A 15149-nucleotide genomic window follows, 5' to 3' on the forward strand; every position below is an offset into this window, starting at 1 on the left:
ATAGAACATAAAATAGAACATAAGCAAAATTCCTCTCCCACAAATTATGAGTAGCTTCCAAGGATAGTTAAGGACTTTTCACAAATCTGCAGGCTAAAAGTAAAAGAAGCCTTTGCTACCTATTATTGTAGGGATTTTTCAGACAAGCACTTTAATACAATTTGCTCATGCTACAAATGGAACTCAATGTGAGCAAACTGCTCTGAAAACAGTACTGGGATCATTGATCACATATAGTATACATGGCATAATGTAGAGTGTAGTGATCCAAGGTCCACTAACACTGACATAGTACATGATGTGCTTAGATGCAGTAACACAACTGCCAAATGTCCCTAGACATATATATATATATATATATATATATATATATATATATATATATACATATATATATATATATATATATATATATATATATATATATATATATACATATATATATATATATATATATATATATATATTTATATTTATTTTTTTCTTAACAATTTCCCAATGAAATGTATCTTTAATTGTTGTATTTTGGAGTGATTTTGTGTGTATTTTCTTGACTTTTCAGTGAATCTAACTTGGCAAAGAAACTTCACTTCACTTGGTAAATCTATATTAAGGGGTTGATATTGTTCATGGTATGTGGAATGATAATCATTAAATAAGTGTTTTATTTTAGTGGGGAGGATGAAGAGGACGTTCAAGCGTTCACAGAAGAAGAAGACGAAGATGACATTGATGAAGAAGAAGAAGAAGAAGAGGAAGAAGTAGAGTGTTTAGAGGAATGCTCACAAAATGGTGAATTCTGCCATAATGAACAGGGCTGTAACAGCAAGAGACGGGTAACTGACCAGGATCACATGAAAGAAGACAGCAAGAAGAGCAGACTAGACACAAAAGACACAGAAGAAAGCACCACCTACCAGGACTCTGAAGGAACAACAATTGATTTTATAAATAACAAGGAAGCACAGGCAAGCAAATGTGTTGATGAAAATAAAGAACAATCATCCTTACAGGAAGAATTGTTGATTCTTGGTAAGAAACCATGTTTAACCCACAAAATACCACAGATTCCTTATCCTCAAACAAATGCAGAGGTGCAGCATTAATCTTGCAGCAGTTGCTAATGCGCAGCTTATCGTAGTATGCTCTGCCTGCTGACAGTGTTTATGTCCACATAGCAGGGCTTTAAAACTCATGCATACACCTCTGATTAATTTTCATTGGCTGAATGACAAATAATTACTTAAAACTGCTTTTTCAAAAATAACAATGGAATATAGAATGCTGTTCATAGCCCTGCTATATGGAAACTTAGAAATATATGGTTCTAGCATACACAATATACATCTGTCGCCTAAACAACATCCTTAACAAATTCAGTATACATATATACAGTAGATGGTTAAGTTATTCTATGATAAGTAAAAGGGGTTTATGAGAAAGTGATGTTGGTAACTCAATGATATTGTTTAGAGTAACGTCTATGCTACATAAATAACAGATAACTGTAATGTAGGCTTTCCATGAATTCCCACTGGTAGTGATTGCTGGTGATTTTCTTTTTCTATATTCCTTCTGTTACTGGTTTGCATTTACTTATATTTAGCATATAAATCTAATAGCACAGAAATAAATTAGGTTTCATAAGATAAAGGACTCACACGACCTGTAAGCTGCAAGAATTACACATCCAGATTGCCACACTGAACATGTGATGTTAGCTAGATGGCTACATTTTAATGCATATTTTACTCTAAGTTTTTGTTTTCATATAATGGGGCATATTCAATTCCAATTCGCGGCCACGATTCCGCGCGGCTGCGCATATAAAGCATCATTACGGTAGCGCAATATCGTGGATTTCTGTGCGCATATGGGGTGCGTACAGAAATCCACGATGTTGCGGTACCGAGACCCGTGCTGCCGCGCGTAATCGCGGCCGCGAATCGGAATTAAATATGCCCAAAGTGTTAAGAGGACATACCTTTAGATATTGTGTAATTGGATGTCTTGCCACTATCACTATATATGACTATGTGCAGTGGACTAATACATAGAGCTGTTGTTCCCAACCAGTGTGCCAGTTGATTGTCATAATGCCAGAGATTGTAAATAACAAAATGAATGTGACATCATTGTGACACACTAAAGTAGAGAATGGGACAATATATTGTTCAAGATACTGGCTGGGGACTTGATGAGTGTTTATTTGAGACTTATCTGTATAAAAGTAATTTACAAAACAGCTAAACTGCCAGTCTGCATCGTAATGCACTTGTGACATTATGGGGTATATTTACTAAACTGCGGGTTTGAAAAAGTAGAAATGTTGCCTATAGCAACCAATCAGATTCTAGCTTTCATTTTGTAGAATGCACTAAATTAATGAAAACTAGAATCTGATTGGTTGCTATAGGCAACATCTCCACTTTTTCAAACCCACAGTTTAGTAAATGTACCCCTATGTGTCTATTCTTGTACAGTTGTATCTATTTGTATGATTAAGCACATGGATCAAAGACATTGGTGATCATGGGAGGAATGTTACTGGGAGAAATCATCCCATTCCTTGCTGAATGTAGACTAGGGAGAGGAAAGGGGCCCAATCTGCACCCACATGCAATAGCAAGATTCTGTGCTGTGAGATGAGGTAGTTAAATAGGCTTTTAGGGGTGAGATTGTGCATGTATCAGGGTGTTCCCAGTTTAGTTTATGTCTGAAAATACTTTTTACCACCGAAAAAACAAACTGATGTGTGCATATCCTTGAAGGTGATTTTCATAGAGCATTGGACTATACTTCAATTGTGCATATGTAAAGTTGTTGTTTTGGTGATAAAAACACTTGTTGACTACAAGCTAAACCAATGTTGGCTTACTTGAAGACAGTCCCAATGCCTCCTTACTTTCATTCAACTTATTCAACTGCTTTATGATCGGCCATTGTCTCTGAGCCAACAAAGATAAACAATGGGTGCCACCTTGAATGGATCCAGGCTGACAGTGAGGGCAGAAGCCAACATTAATGTACCCAGGATGGCAGTGAGAATATGTAAGATCCACAGGTAATTAGGAGCAATTGGATACTCTTCTTGGCCCTCCTCGATTGACCGCAGTGCTTGATGTGAGTGCTGTTTCAAAGTCTGTGAGCCACATCGTTTTTCTACATTCAGTCTTGCGTGGTTCCTAGAAAACCTGGTAACAGTACTATGACTTGATATAGGACATCTTTTAGGAGTGTAAGGAAGGTCCTGATTGAATATCCACTGGAACCTACACTATTATATCCAGTGTAGGTTGGATCTGCTAGAGGCCTACATGTAAGCCACTATTTAAACCAGATAACACTAAAGCTAATAGTCTTAAAGAACAGGGGTGTCCGGACTCAGGAGTGGCAGATGCTTTCAGCTGCCTCCCCCACTGGCCGCTCACATAATATGGATGCCTCTTAGCAAATAGACAAGTAGTTCAAAGTGCTTTCATGTTACCCCATTGCAGCGAATCTGCAGCAGTGGACTTGGCTCCTAAGGCTATCTGCACCTTTTTTTAGTGCAGGCAGTTATGTAGCTTGTTGCCTGTTATAGTTGCAGTTTCTGTCACGGGGGTCTATTTGCTGCTCTCTGGATTGCCTCCTGCTATGATGTTTTGCCAGACTTGAGCATTATCCTGGATTGACACTGGCCCAGACCTCATTCCATCACATGTGAGTACCGCCTTTTACTATTTTTTGTCCTCAGTACCGTTTTATGAGTATCTCCAATAATTTTGGTCCCAACCCTTATCCCAAAATAAACTGTTACTACTGCATACACAAATCTGGGAGGAGTGATGAACACATTCAGCTCCAAAAGAAAGTTGGCTTCTGTAGGAAAAGATCATGACTAGCCTGGTTCTAGCCGTTTAATCCGAGAATTCGGCATCTGGTATCACATTATAATAGGCTATATTCAAGTGCAAAAATCATGCTCAAGTATTGGCCAATCATCGTCAGGACATATCCACTAGAGACAAAGACCAGGAAGAGGCTTCCAGAGTTCCACCAGTAGCTGCCACAATCGTAAATGAACCTAAGTTAAACATGCATGATCTGTTTTTTGGTAACCAGATAAAACATTTACAAACTTTTGTCAGAGCTGAAAATAATATTTTAAGCTGAGACCTCGTCCTTGCCGGGCAGAGCTGCAGAGAATAGGTTACAGGTGTTATTATCTCTCTATTATAAGCATAACCCAACCCTCACATCTGTGGACACCTTTTTCGAGACATTAGGTTTACATTATGACAGCCCAGAAGGCGTTACCTTACCTAAGACCAACCTCCTCTGTCTTCGTCAGGTCTGTTTGCCAGTAGAGGAGTATTGCTCCAAATTTCAAGATTGGGCTGCAGACTCCGGTTATAATTATTAGGTTAGTACTATCATAACAGTTAAAAGATTACCTACTCCAGTACTCAGTTACAGAGAATCTTGAAAACCTTGCAGCTAGACATCAAAACTGACAGGCAAATAAAAAGAGAAGGAGCGAGAATTCATCTGTCCCTACATCTTCTGTGGATTTCAGTCATATGGAACCCATTGAAATAGGAGCATTCAGGTTGTCCTCTAAAGAGAAACAGAGATGATACACCTCAGGCCTATGCTTATACTGGGAAAAGAGTCCCTTTGCCTGTTTCCTTACCTAAGAAGCCAGAGACAAATGGACCTAGATAAGTTGACGGAAATGCATGTAGGTCCACAGGTATTTCCTTATTGAAAGTGGAGCTGCTGTAAATTTTGAAGATATTACTGTAGCCCAAATCTTAAAAATTCCGGCCATTGTTTTAGACCTTGGTATCGGTATTTGCGGATTAGATGGTGGTCTGTTGTTTAGAGGTGCCATTCACTATAAAACAATGTGACATTAACTGTGGGCAGTCTGCGTGGAGAAGGGATTTCATTTTTTCATATATACTCTCCTTCCTTTCCTCTAGTTTTGGATTATCAATGACTGACTATTGGTTGGAAAGTGGGAGGGATTGTTAGATGGGGAATGAATTGCCAAGAGCAATGTTTATCTTGCTTCTGCTTATCTGTAAAGTATATCTGAGCCTATGGAGGTCATTTTAATTTTTTTGCAATAAATCTGACAAATGTCCTCCTTATAGAGATTTTGATTGTACCATTTAATTATTTCTCAGTTCTCAATTTCTCAAAAGTAATTTTTTTATTAATTAAATTGTTTTAGCATTTCTAATTTGTGTATCTGGATGCTATTCTATTTTTTTCTTCTTCTTTAACTAGACATTGCCATCAGGTTAAGATGGTATTAAGAGAAAATAAATTATATGCAAAATTACAAAACATGTGAAATTGAAGTCAATAAGGTTTCTTTCATATGCTATATTATTTCTCACGCAGGATAAGTATTCATCCTGTTAAGGTTCAGACTATTGTTAACTAAGCCCTAGATACTAATTTAAAGGCGATACAACAGTTTTTGTTTTTTGCTAAACACTGCATAAGTTTCATGAAATATTTTTTTAATAAACAGCCTTCATTACGGCTTTAGTCCTTCAGCACCCTGATGCCAATCTATCCTTCATTGTAGAAGAAGATGCTTCGAAAGAATACACTGGAGTCCACTTCTTAGAATGGTGCTTATGACAAGAGATTACAAGATTACATATTTGTGCTTCCTTTTCTAGCAAATTTTCTGCTGATGAAATTAAGTACAGTATTGGAAATCGGGAATTTTTAGCCATAAAATGGGCTTTTGAGGAATGAAGTCATTGGTTGGAGGATGTATTCATCCCATTATTCTTTCTAATGACCATAAGAATTTACAATATATTGAGTTCACCAAGAGGTTGAATCCTAGGCAGTCACATAGGTTGTTTTTTTCTAGATTCAATTTTATCATTACTTTCAGATCTGGCTTGGGAATGAATTGTCATTTTCTTCTGCTTATCACCCACAGACCAATGGACAGACCAAATGCACCAATCAATTTCTGGAGCAATATTTGAGGTGTTCTGTTTCTAAACCGCAGTTTGACTGGTCGGAGTATCTCCCTTGAGCTGATTTTGCTCACAGTAGCTCTTTACACTCCTCTTCCAGATTGTCACCAGTCTTCTATGTTAGTGGGCACCACCCAAAGTCTTTTTCTTTGTTATGGATCTGTAATGTCTCTGAGGTCAGAAACTCTACCCAGTGCTTAAAAAAAGGCTGGAAGAAGGTACATTCTTCTCTGGCACTTTCGGCTTCTCAGTTTAAACGATTTGCTGAGTTTCAGCATAGGCCATCCACTAAGTTTAAAGTTGGAAATAAAGTTTGGCTTTCCACTAAAGATCAAATTGCAATAACCCTCAAGTAAGTTAGGGCCTAGATACATCAACACTTATAAGATTATTAGAGTTTTAAATCTGGTGTTTTTAAAGTTGTACTTGATATCATCTATGAAAGTTCCTAAAACATTTTGTATATCCCAATGCTGAAGCCAGTGCTTCAGTTTTACAAGATACTCTACAAACATTCTCCAATTATTGTGGATGGTGAACCAGAATATGAGGTAGAGAGAATCTTACATTCTAGATTGCATAGGGGCTGCCTTCATAATTTGGTCCATTGGAGGAGTTTCTCTCTTGGTTGCCTTCCATAGGCATTTTGTAGAGAAATCCCATTTTAGTTATCATTCAATCTCTCCTGAATGGGAGGGTACTATAAGCAGTGGTGAGCTTAGGCACTCTCGGTGTTGCCTTCCCTGCCCACCACTCGGTTACTGTAGACTCTTCTGATCGGCCAGAGGGGTAGTTCAAAGTGTGGTCAAATGACTGCCCTGTAGCTAATCTGCAGCAAGGGGCTCATCTCCCAGGGAGCTGCTTCACTGGCTGCTTGTACCTTTTCAGTGCAGGCAGCTGTATAGTTGCCCGTTATAGCTGCCTTGACATTTTGTCTGGACTTCACCATTACCTTGACCATTGTCACGTCAGCACAACCACTTTTTAAGATGGTTGGGTGGAATGCAGGAGGGTGTACTCTTCTGGTAGCCCATGAGAGCTCCCTAAAATTTGTGAGTCTTCCAGACATTTTGGAAGAGTAAGCAAGAGTAGGCATTTAAGTATCAACTGTCAAGATGCTTTTGACAGGACATTACATTCATTGTAATGTTCTCATTTATATACTAGCAATGCGTCAAAAATATTTTGCACTCATTGCTTGGATACCCTTTTTGTACCCTTTTTGAATTGTTTAAAGAGGATCTACTATCTATGATAGGTCCTTTTTTTTGCTAAGTACTGGTCATCTAAAACCAGTAGGAGAAAAGATACCACTTCCTGCACCCAGTTCATCTGAGAGAGGGACTTTGGGAAATTGCGCTCAATATGCTAATAGTATGTAGAGTAGTTGTAAGTCCCTCCCCCCACAGCCTTTTACTCTACACCAGCTCTTCTCATTGATGTAAAGCACTGACATGGAACATGGGAATGGCAGTGGCTACAATTATCATGCCAGCCAAACATTTTAGCATGCTAGCCAGGTCAGTTAGCAAGCTAGTCACCTGAGCCACATTGTCTCGTCCAGGCAACCATGGGAGTGTTCTTTATCTCTTTTGCTACAGGCTATTAAAAACCTGTATGTAAAAAATAATTACCAGTCACAGAGGTTACAGGTTCTTTTTAAATAACTGTTGTTCCTGTAATTGGGTTCTACTCTATATCAAAGTAACTAAAAGAAGATGTTTAGCAGAAAGGTGAGATTAGCAAGCATTAATCAATTAGATGCATTACAACTAGAGATGGGCGGGCTTGGTTTCGCGAAAACCGAACCCACCCGAACTTTGGGGTTTCGAGTACCGAGCTGAGTCGGCTCGGTACTCTTGCGCCTATTCGGATTCCAAAACAAGGCAAAACGTCATCGAGACATCGGCGGATCTCGGATCTCGTGAGCTTTGGAATCTATAAATACCGCCCTCCATGGCGATCTAGCGCCATTTGAGAGAGGGACAGAGAAGGGATAGGACCGAGTATAGAGCAGTTTGGCAGGCAAAGTGATAGAAGAGAAAGAGGAGGGTGGTAGCAGTGTTAGAGAAAGCTCCATTGCTGAATTTGTCATTGCTGAAATACAAATATAAATATAAATAAACAAGTCCTTGCAGGCTTTTTTTCTGAATGTGCACTAATAAGTGTAGGGTCTAATATACACCCAAATTGAAGAGTTGCTTTGGTCAGTTGGTCATTGTTGAAATCCTAATATACCAATCCTTGCAGTATTTTTTTCTGAATTTGCACTACTACGTGTAGGGTCTAATATACACCCTTATAGAAGAGCTGCTTTGGTCATTGCTGAAATGGAAAATACAAGTCCTTGCAGGCTTTTTTTCTGAATTTGCACTAATAAGTGTAGGGTCTAATATACACCCAAAGACGAGTGCTCCATTGCTAAGAGTCATTGATGAATAGGAAGACAAACAGGCTTGTCTTCTGAATTTGTAGGCAAATTCTACTGCCTTATATAGGTAACACCCAAAGACGAGTGTTCCATTGCTAAGAGTCATTGATGAATAGGAAGACAAGCAGGCTTGTCTTCTGAATTTGCAGGCAAATTCAACAGTGTTATATTGAATAAACAGACACATAGGGGGAGAAGGAGAAGAGGGAGATAGAAAATGAATCATCTTTCTCTTCCTCAGGACTGTCAATGGTGTTATAGTCTCTTAGTAGGCTGTGGATCAGCCTGCGACAGTCCTGGATGGTCATCTTCTCCCTTTTCAAGATGTGGCGATTCCTGGCAAGCCAAATAGCGTCCTTAAAGCAGTTCATTAGGCTCCAGGCCTACTGGATTGCCCCAAATATGTGGGTCCCAGGAAATAATCCATAAAATACTGAATGGTATGAAAGGCAAGTTCTGGGCACACTGTCCTTATGTTCATGTTCCAAGGCATCCAACAGTGCCTGTGCAGTGGGGCAGGCTCAAAAAATATGCTGTGCTGTTTTCCTTCTGGTGATGCAGAAGGGGCAGTGGACAGGTTCCGGGAGTGCATGAATGTCCTGAGAGGCAGACATCCCTGGATAGCCATCCATGCAATGTCTTTGTGTCTATTAGTCAGCCTCTTAGATGCCACATTCTCCCACACGTGTTTTGTTGTGTTTGTAATCTGCACTTTACATGAAAGGTACCTAACTAGATTATAATTTTGTGGGAATTGGGGCTGATTCAGTGTTTGAGTCATTGCTCTGTTGCTTACCATCCAGCCAGGTCGCTGCAGTATTGGTCCAAAAGTGTATGAAAATAATAATGTGATCTGTGAGGTGGTCACAACTGACTGTAAACTACTTGAAATTAGTGTTAGTGAGGTTAATAATAATGTAGGATCAAAAAAACAGCAACATTATGTGATTTTAGCATATTTAGCAAATTTTTCTAAAAAAACACAGATCCAAAACCAGAACACGCAAGGGTGGTTTTGGCAAAACCAAAACCAAAACCCGAAGGTAATCCAGATCCAAAACCAAAACCAAAACACGGGGGTCAGTGAGCATATCTAGTTGCAACACATAGAATTTTATGAAAGTGCTTTAATCTGTATGTGAACTCATTTTTGTTTCAGCTGATAACATTTGCTTTTTAATCCATATAGATGCCACACCTCCTCCTCCAGCCCCTTTTGATCACAGAATTGTCTCTGCCAAAAGTGCCCAGATTAATAATTATTACACTGTGGAAAAGGCGCAGGTGCTTGGTGGGTAAGTTCTTAACCCGCTATTTTCTATATTTCCAATACAAGAAGGGTTCTCCATAGCTCGTAAGAAATTACATTATTTTTACTGTCAAAGACAGCATTAGTGATCATTCAGAGCCATGCTATGTTTCGATGGCTGTTGTTTTTACATGGTCTTTTAATCAAATGTGAAAATGTTTTGCTTACATTTATAGTGGAAGGTTTGGTCAAGTGCACAGATGTGTAGAGAATGCATCAGGACTTACCCTAGCAGCAAAGATCATCAAGGTCAGAGGACTCAAAGAAAAGGTTAGCAATTTTTATACAATCTATCAGTAATCTATATCATGTGATCTATACAAATCACACTAATTCACAAGTAAGTTTTTTTGGTTGGTGCAGGGCCAAGGGAAAACCACTCTGTGCGCGGCACTGCCGCCTTTTATAAAAATGCCAGTTTCACTTTGGTTACAGCAAGGTTCAAGGGCTGATGCTACAGGTTAACTATTGATATTGTCTAGTAATATTATTATGCTGTTACATTATAATGCATTTCTTATATATAATTATAATGGCAAAACTCACTAATCAGTATTGCCTCATTTATGTAAGTAAAGAGTAAATAATAAATTGTGAGGAAGGCAGAGTGGTTTATCATGAAATTTAGAAAGTAAAACCTGCATAATAACTTGTAACATACACCATGTTAACTTCGTGATTACTAATTTTTCTACTAAAATAGAAAATATTACTAGAATAAATAAATAAATACATGAAAAGAAAATTAATTGAATTGACTGTACTTAAAATAGGTTAATGCCGATGAAAAGTCTACATGCTAAATGTCAGCCGACTTTACTTAGATTGACCCAGCAAAGCAGTAAGTTAACTATTTCTGCTCCAGCCAGTATCGCTGTGGAAGCTGAGCAAGTTCTATTTTTTTCAGAAGTTTGGGTGATAAGTGTATTTTTTTTTACAGTATAATAAATTGCAATAAAAAAATTCTACTTATCACAGCAATGCAGGGAAAAATCATAAATAGGTCCAACTGGGGCAGCCAATTTTTATTCTTCATTCCACCACATTGATTTTTTAAACAGTCCTTAGACAGCACACACATTATTGGGGTGTTTACTGTAGTAGATGGGGGCCTTTGAGGAGAGAGATTAAACACGCATTAGATTCACAAGTGATATAGTAATCGAAAAATGATCTATATCCATTAATTAGCATTTATTAAATATCACTTTACTCTTATTGCCACTGCTGCCAGTAGGAAGGCATTGCTGCATACATGGGTAAATTACTCCCAATAAGGAGCCTCCACTCTTTGCCTTTCTCCTCCTCACATTTATGGCATGTAAGAATCAGCGAGGACTGGGATCTCTTTATTCTTATTACTTCTTTGTCCATTAACCAGGCAACGTCCTAATAAGTGTTTGTGACTATCTAGTGCACATGATATTCCATCGTGTCCAATCACCACTGTGAATACAATGGGTGTGGTCAGATTGAGTTTTGTGTGTAGGGGTTGGGGCTTCCTCTATAACTGTGTTATTAATGCCCCTACAACTACAGTTCGTGGTGGCCAGCAGTTCCTGGACAGATAGCAGTACATTGCAGGCACCAGCAGGGTCCATGATATCCCCAAAGCACGATATGTTCTTTAAAAGCGATGGCCCTGAGTAACAAAGGTTAAAGGCTTAGGACTGCATTGTTGCTTTACACAAGAACATCACTTAAATGTCTGCTGAAATTTTGCTTAAAAATAACTTTATCTTAATTTCCAGGAGGAAGCGAAAAACGAGATATATGTCATGAATCAGTTGAATCATTCGAATCTTATCCAGTTATATGACGCTTTTGAGTCTCGAAATGACATAATTCTTGTTATGGAATAGTAGGTGCATTTATTTTTTCGTTCAATTATTCTTATTAACCTCATCTCTTGACATCTATAACTTAACTAGGCATGGTGCTGTTCAGTAAGTGTTTAGCCCTACTGAATGCATTACAATGTGCCATAACTCTATGAAGGTTTCTGAAACTTTTGCTTTTTGGAAATCCATTACATTTTCAACATTCCACTATCATCAATATCATTGACATCACAGTGAACATATCAGCCCACAGAGACCATTAAGGTGGGGGGATTACAGGTATATGTATTTTCCTCAAGCCAATAAATGTTGTCCAAAAAATGCTCAGAAGTTTAAAAGCGGCATAACTACTCATGCCCAGTAGATGGCAGTAGAGCCCTTCCATTCAAACCATGCATTCATTTTACAATATTATTTTGGTTGTTGGCTATACTAGGGCAGAACTAGGATATTCATATATAGTATACTTAATATTAATTAAAATGTGCTGTATATTATACATGTAATGTACCATTTGACAAATATTACGGGAAATCTCCACTTTAGTTGACTGTTCTAGAGGTTGAATTTTTGCAAAATCCTACCTATAACCATTTTCTATATATCCTCATTAATAAAGCATATATGTTACCTTCCTGAAACTGCTGCCATTTGTTAAACTGAATAGCACAAATAGATTGTTCATGAATGGCTGGTATATCTATCAGTCCCCGTTCTGCTTTGGCATTTTAAATCACCATATCCAAAATCCTGTGCTTTCCACTGTAGTCATTGTTATCTTGGTATTATACTTATTCCCATTTTTTTTACTCAAACCCCTCTCACTTCAGTCATTCCCTTCATTTCAGCTCTTTCTAATGAACCGTCCAATTCCATGTACCACTGTTTTCTGTACTACCTATATCTGCCCCTTCTACCCAATGTATCTGTTGACATTATTTGTATCTTCTTGTTTTTGTATTATATTCAGTTCATGATGTTTTTATATTTAATGTCTTTCCTCTACAGTATCATTATTGAAAAAAAAATTATAAACTCCACAGTCTTAAACTTCTTAAGCAAAATTCTATAGATTGTTGGTAACACTTTTATAGTCTACATACACATTGATGTACATTTAGAGGAAATCACACTTAAATACCGTTTATCATTTTCACCACCGAGACACTGATTTTGTGGCATGGCAGCTTCCATTCTTAAAAAATCATAAATGTTTGGTTCTCTGTCCAGAAGTCTGCATTTCAATTTTACTGAACAATTATAGAAAATGTAAGTGACTATACAGTATGTACAGGGCAGGCAACTCATATCCAATTGTTTATGGTAGTTTGTGTAACATATGGCAAGGCCACAGTTTGGTGCCTCCAGCTGCAGAATATCTACACAGACCCCTGATAACATACATTAATTTGCATCTGTATATTCATTTTTATCCATTCTATACAATCATATTACATTAGTAAGTAGTGCTTTTTGTCTGTGAATTATGAACTGGAATCTCATATTGAGATACTATAATGTAAAACTCTGTTAAAATGAAACTGTTCAAAATAAATATACAACTGCAACTTTGAAAGAAATATGAGATTTACCTTGACATCATTTTTCTTTTCTCTTTTAACAGCGTAGATGGTGGAGAACTCTTTGACAGAATTATTGATGAGAACTGCAATCTCTCCGAAGTGGATACAATATTATTTATAAAGCAAATCTGTGAAGGAATTCAGTTCATGCATCAAATGTACATAATACATCTAGATCTTAAGGTATTATACTTTGGAACACACATGCTGACAGGCTGTTATTGTGGTGACACCCAAAATGTTTTAGCATTGGGTTGGCTGACTGTTATATCGGCATGTGGTATAGGAGTGTTTCATGCCTGTTAAATAGAAAGTTAACGCACTCAGTTCTGTACATAAGATGACTCCTTTTATATAATCACAGTACTTACTTTAGTCATCTCTCATTAACAATGACCATATTTGATTTCTTGCTTTCTTCCTTTTCAGCCAGAGAACATCATGTGTGTAAGCAGAGCTGATTATCAGATCAAAATTATTGACTTTGGCCTGGCTAGAAGGTAAATTACTTGATGAATTGTCTTTTCCTCGTGTTTAAGGATAATATAAGGGAATATAGTGAATAATAATTTGGAGATTATAGCCATAGAATGGCTACAGGAATGATTCATGTTCTTTGCACAAAGATTATAATGAAAGAGTCATGGATAATATGGTGATCTTAAAGGAAAGCAGTATAGTGGGAACATATATGGAGAATGATGCTATATAAAAAGTTTTAACAAAGTTTAGAATAGGGGGTATTTACTAAATGTCAACATTCTATGGGGGGTATTCAATTGTGAGCGAGATCGGTGAAATACTCGCGCTTGAAAAATATTACCGTTAATACGGTAATTACTCGCTGAATTTCAGCTCGCAGCTCCCTGAAATCCAGCGGGTAAATTACCGTATTAACAGTATTTACGTGCAATATTACCGTATTAACGATAATATTTTTTGAGCTCGAGTATTTCACCGATCTTGCTCACAATTGAATACCCCCCTATGTTTTTATAAGAATTATGTCTATCAAAAAAAGAAATGTCCACTCAACCAGAAATTTCTTGGACTTCCATCAATAATGTCATTTAATATCCACCTCTGTGGCTTAGTCATCAGACCTACCCCCAACTTCATTACTGCGGGATGTCTGTATTGACAGACAACCAATCAAAATTCAGTTATGAGGAAGCATTGCTGACACTGCACCATGACAGTTGTCAAGGGATGGCTTAGATAGAAGTCAGAGAAATCTGAAGGTGGGTGGAAATCACCTTTACACTTCTCAGTCAGTGACTGCCATACCAAATGGTGATTTCTTTTAACATGACCCGATTTAAGATGCTTCCTTCCATCTCATCATCATCAGCTATTTATATAACGCCACTAATTCAGCAGCACTGTACAGAGAACTCACTCACATCAGTCCCTGTCCCATTGGAGCTTACAGTCTAAATTCCCTAACACACACACACAAAGTCTACGGTCAATTTTGATTGTGGGAGGAAATCGGAGCACCCGGAGGAAACCCACGCAAACACGGGGAGAACATACAAACTCCACACAGATTCCCATGGTCGGGAATCAAATTCATGACCCCTGTGCTGTGAGGCAGAAGTGCTAACCAGTAAGCCACCATGCTGCCCCATCTCCTATGTCATAAGTCAAATTTGAGACACCCCTGGGAATGTCTTTAACATTCTTCCTAGTTTTTGAGTATGTTTAACTAGGGTCTGAGAGCCACATAGTATTCAGTCGTTATTGCCTGCCCCTCTGTGTATACCCTGTTTATTAGCCAATTAGATCATTGGGGTGTTCACAGCACAGCCAATCACTTCATTGAAATGTTCACAGCAGCAGGAGATGAGAGAGCTGATCTTGTAAACTGTCCATCTGTGTGATTGTTAGTGAGGACAGGGGCAGTATTATTATGTGAGTAGGAAAATAGAGGCAAACAAGAAGCTTTAGACTGAATGGTAGATAGCGGAAGGAGCAGAGACCTCAGTAGTA

The 15149-nt window shown here is 38.0% G+C and overlaps 1 protein-coding gene across 5 annotated transcripts in view; it reads left to right on the forward strand.

The window, feature by feature from the left end:
- MYLK4 (myosin light chain kinase family member 4) overlaps positions 1-15149 on the forward strand; it is a 145276-nt gene that overhangs the window by 103857 nt on the left and 26270 nt on the right. For all 5 annotated transcript variants that reach the window (XM_075212978.1, XM_075212980.1, XM_075212981.1 and 2 more), the window contains 6 exons: positions 674-1032; positions 9614-9719; positions 9910-10003; positions 11485-11594; positions 13199-13340; positions 13587-13657. In XM_075212978.1, coding sequence (XP_075069079.1) covers positions 674-1032; positions 9614-9719; positions 9910-10003; positions 11485-11594; positions 13199-13340; positions 13587-13657 — 882 coding nt within the window. The remainder of the gene's footprint in view (positions 1-673; positions 1033-9613; positions 9720-9909; positions 10004-11484; positions 11595-13198; positions 13341-13586; positions 13658-15149) is intronic.

The sequence above is a fragment of the Mixophyes fleayi genome, chromosome 5 (genome assembly GCF_038048845.1).
Source record: "Mixophyes fleayi isolate aMixFle1 chromosome 5, aMixFle1.hap1, whole genome shotgun sequence".
NCBI classification, from domain to species: Eukaryota; Metazoa; Chordata; class Amphibia; order Anura; family Limnodynastidae; genus Mixophyes; species Mixophyes fleayi.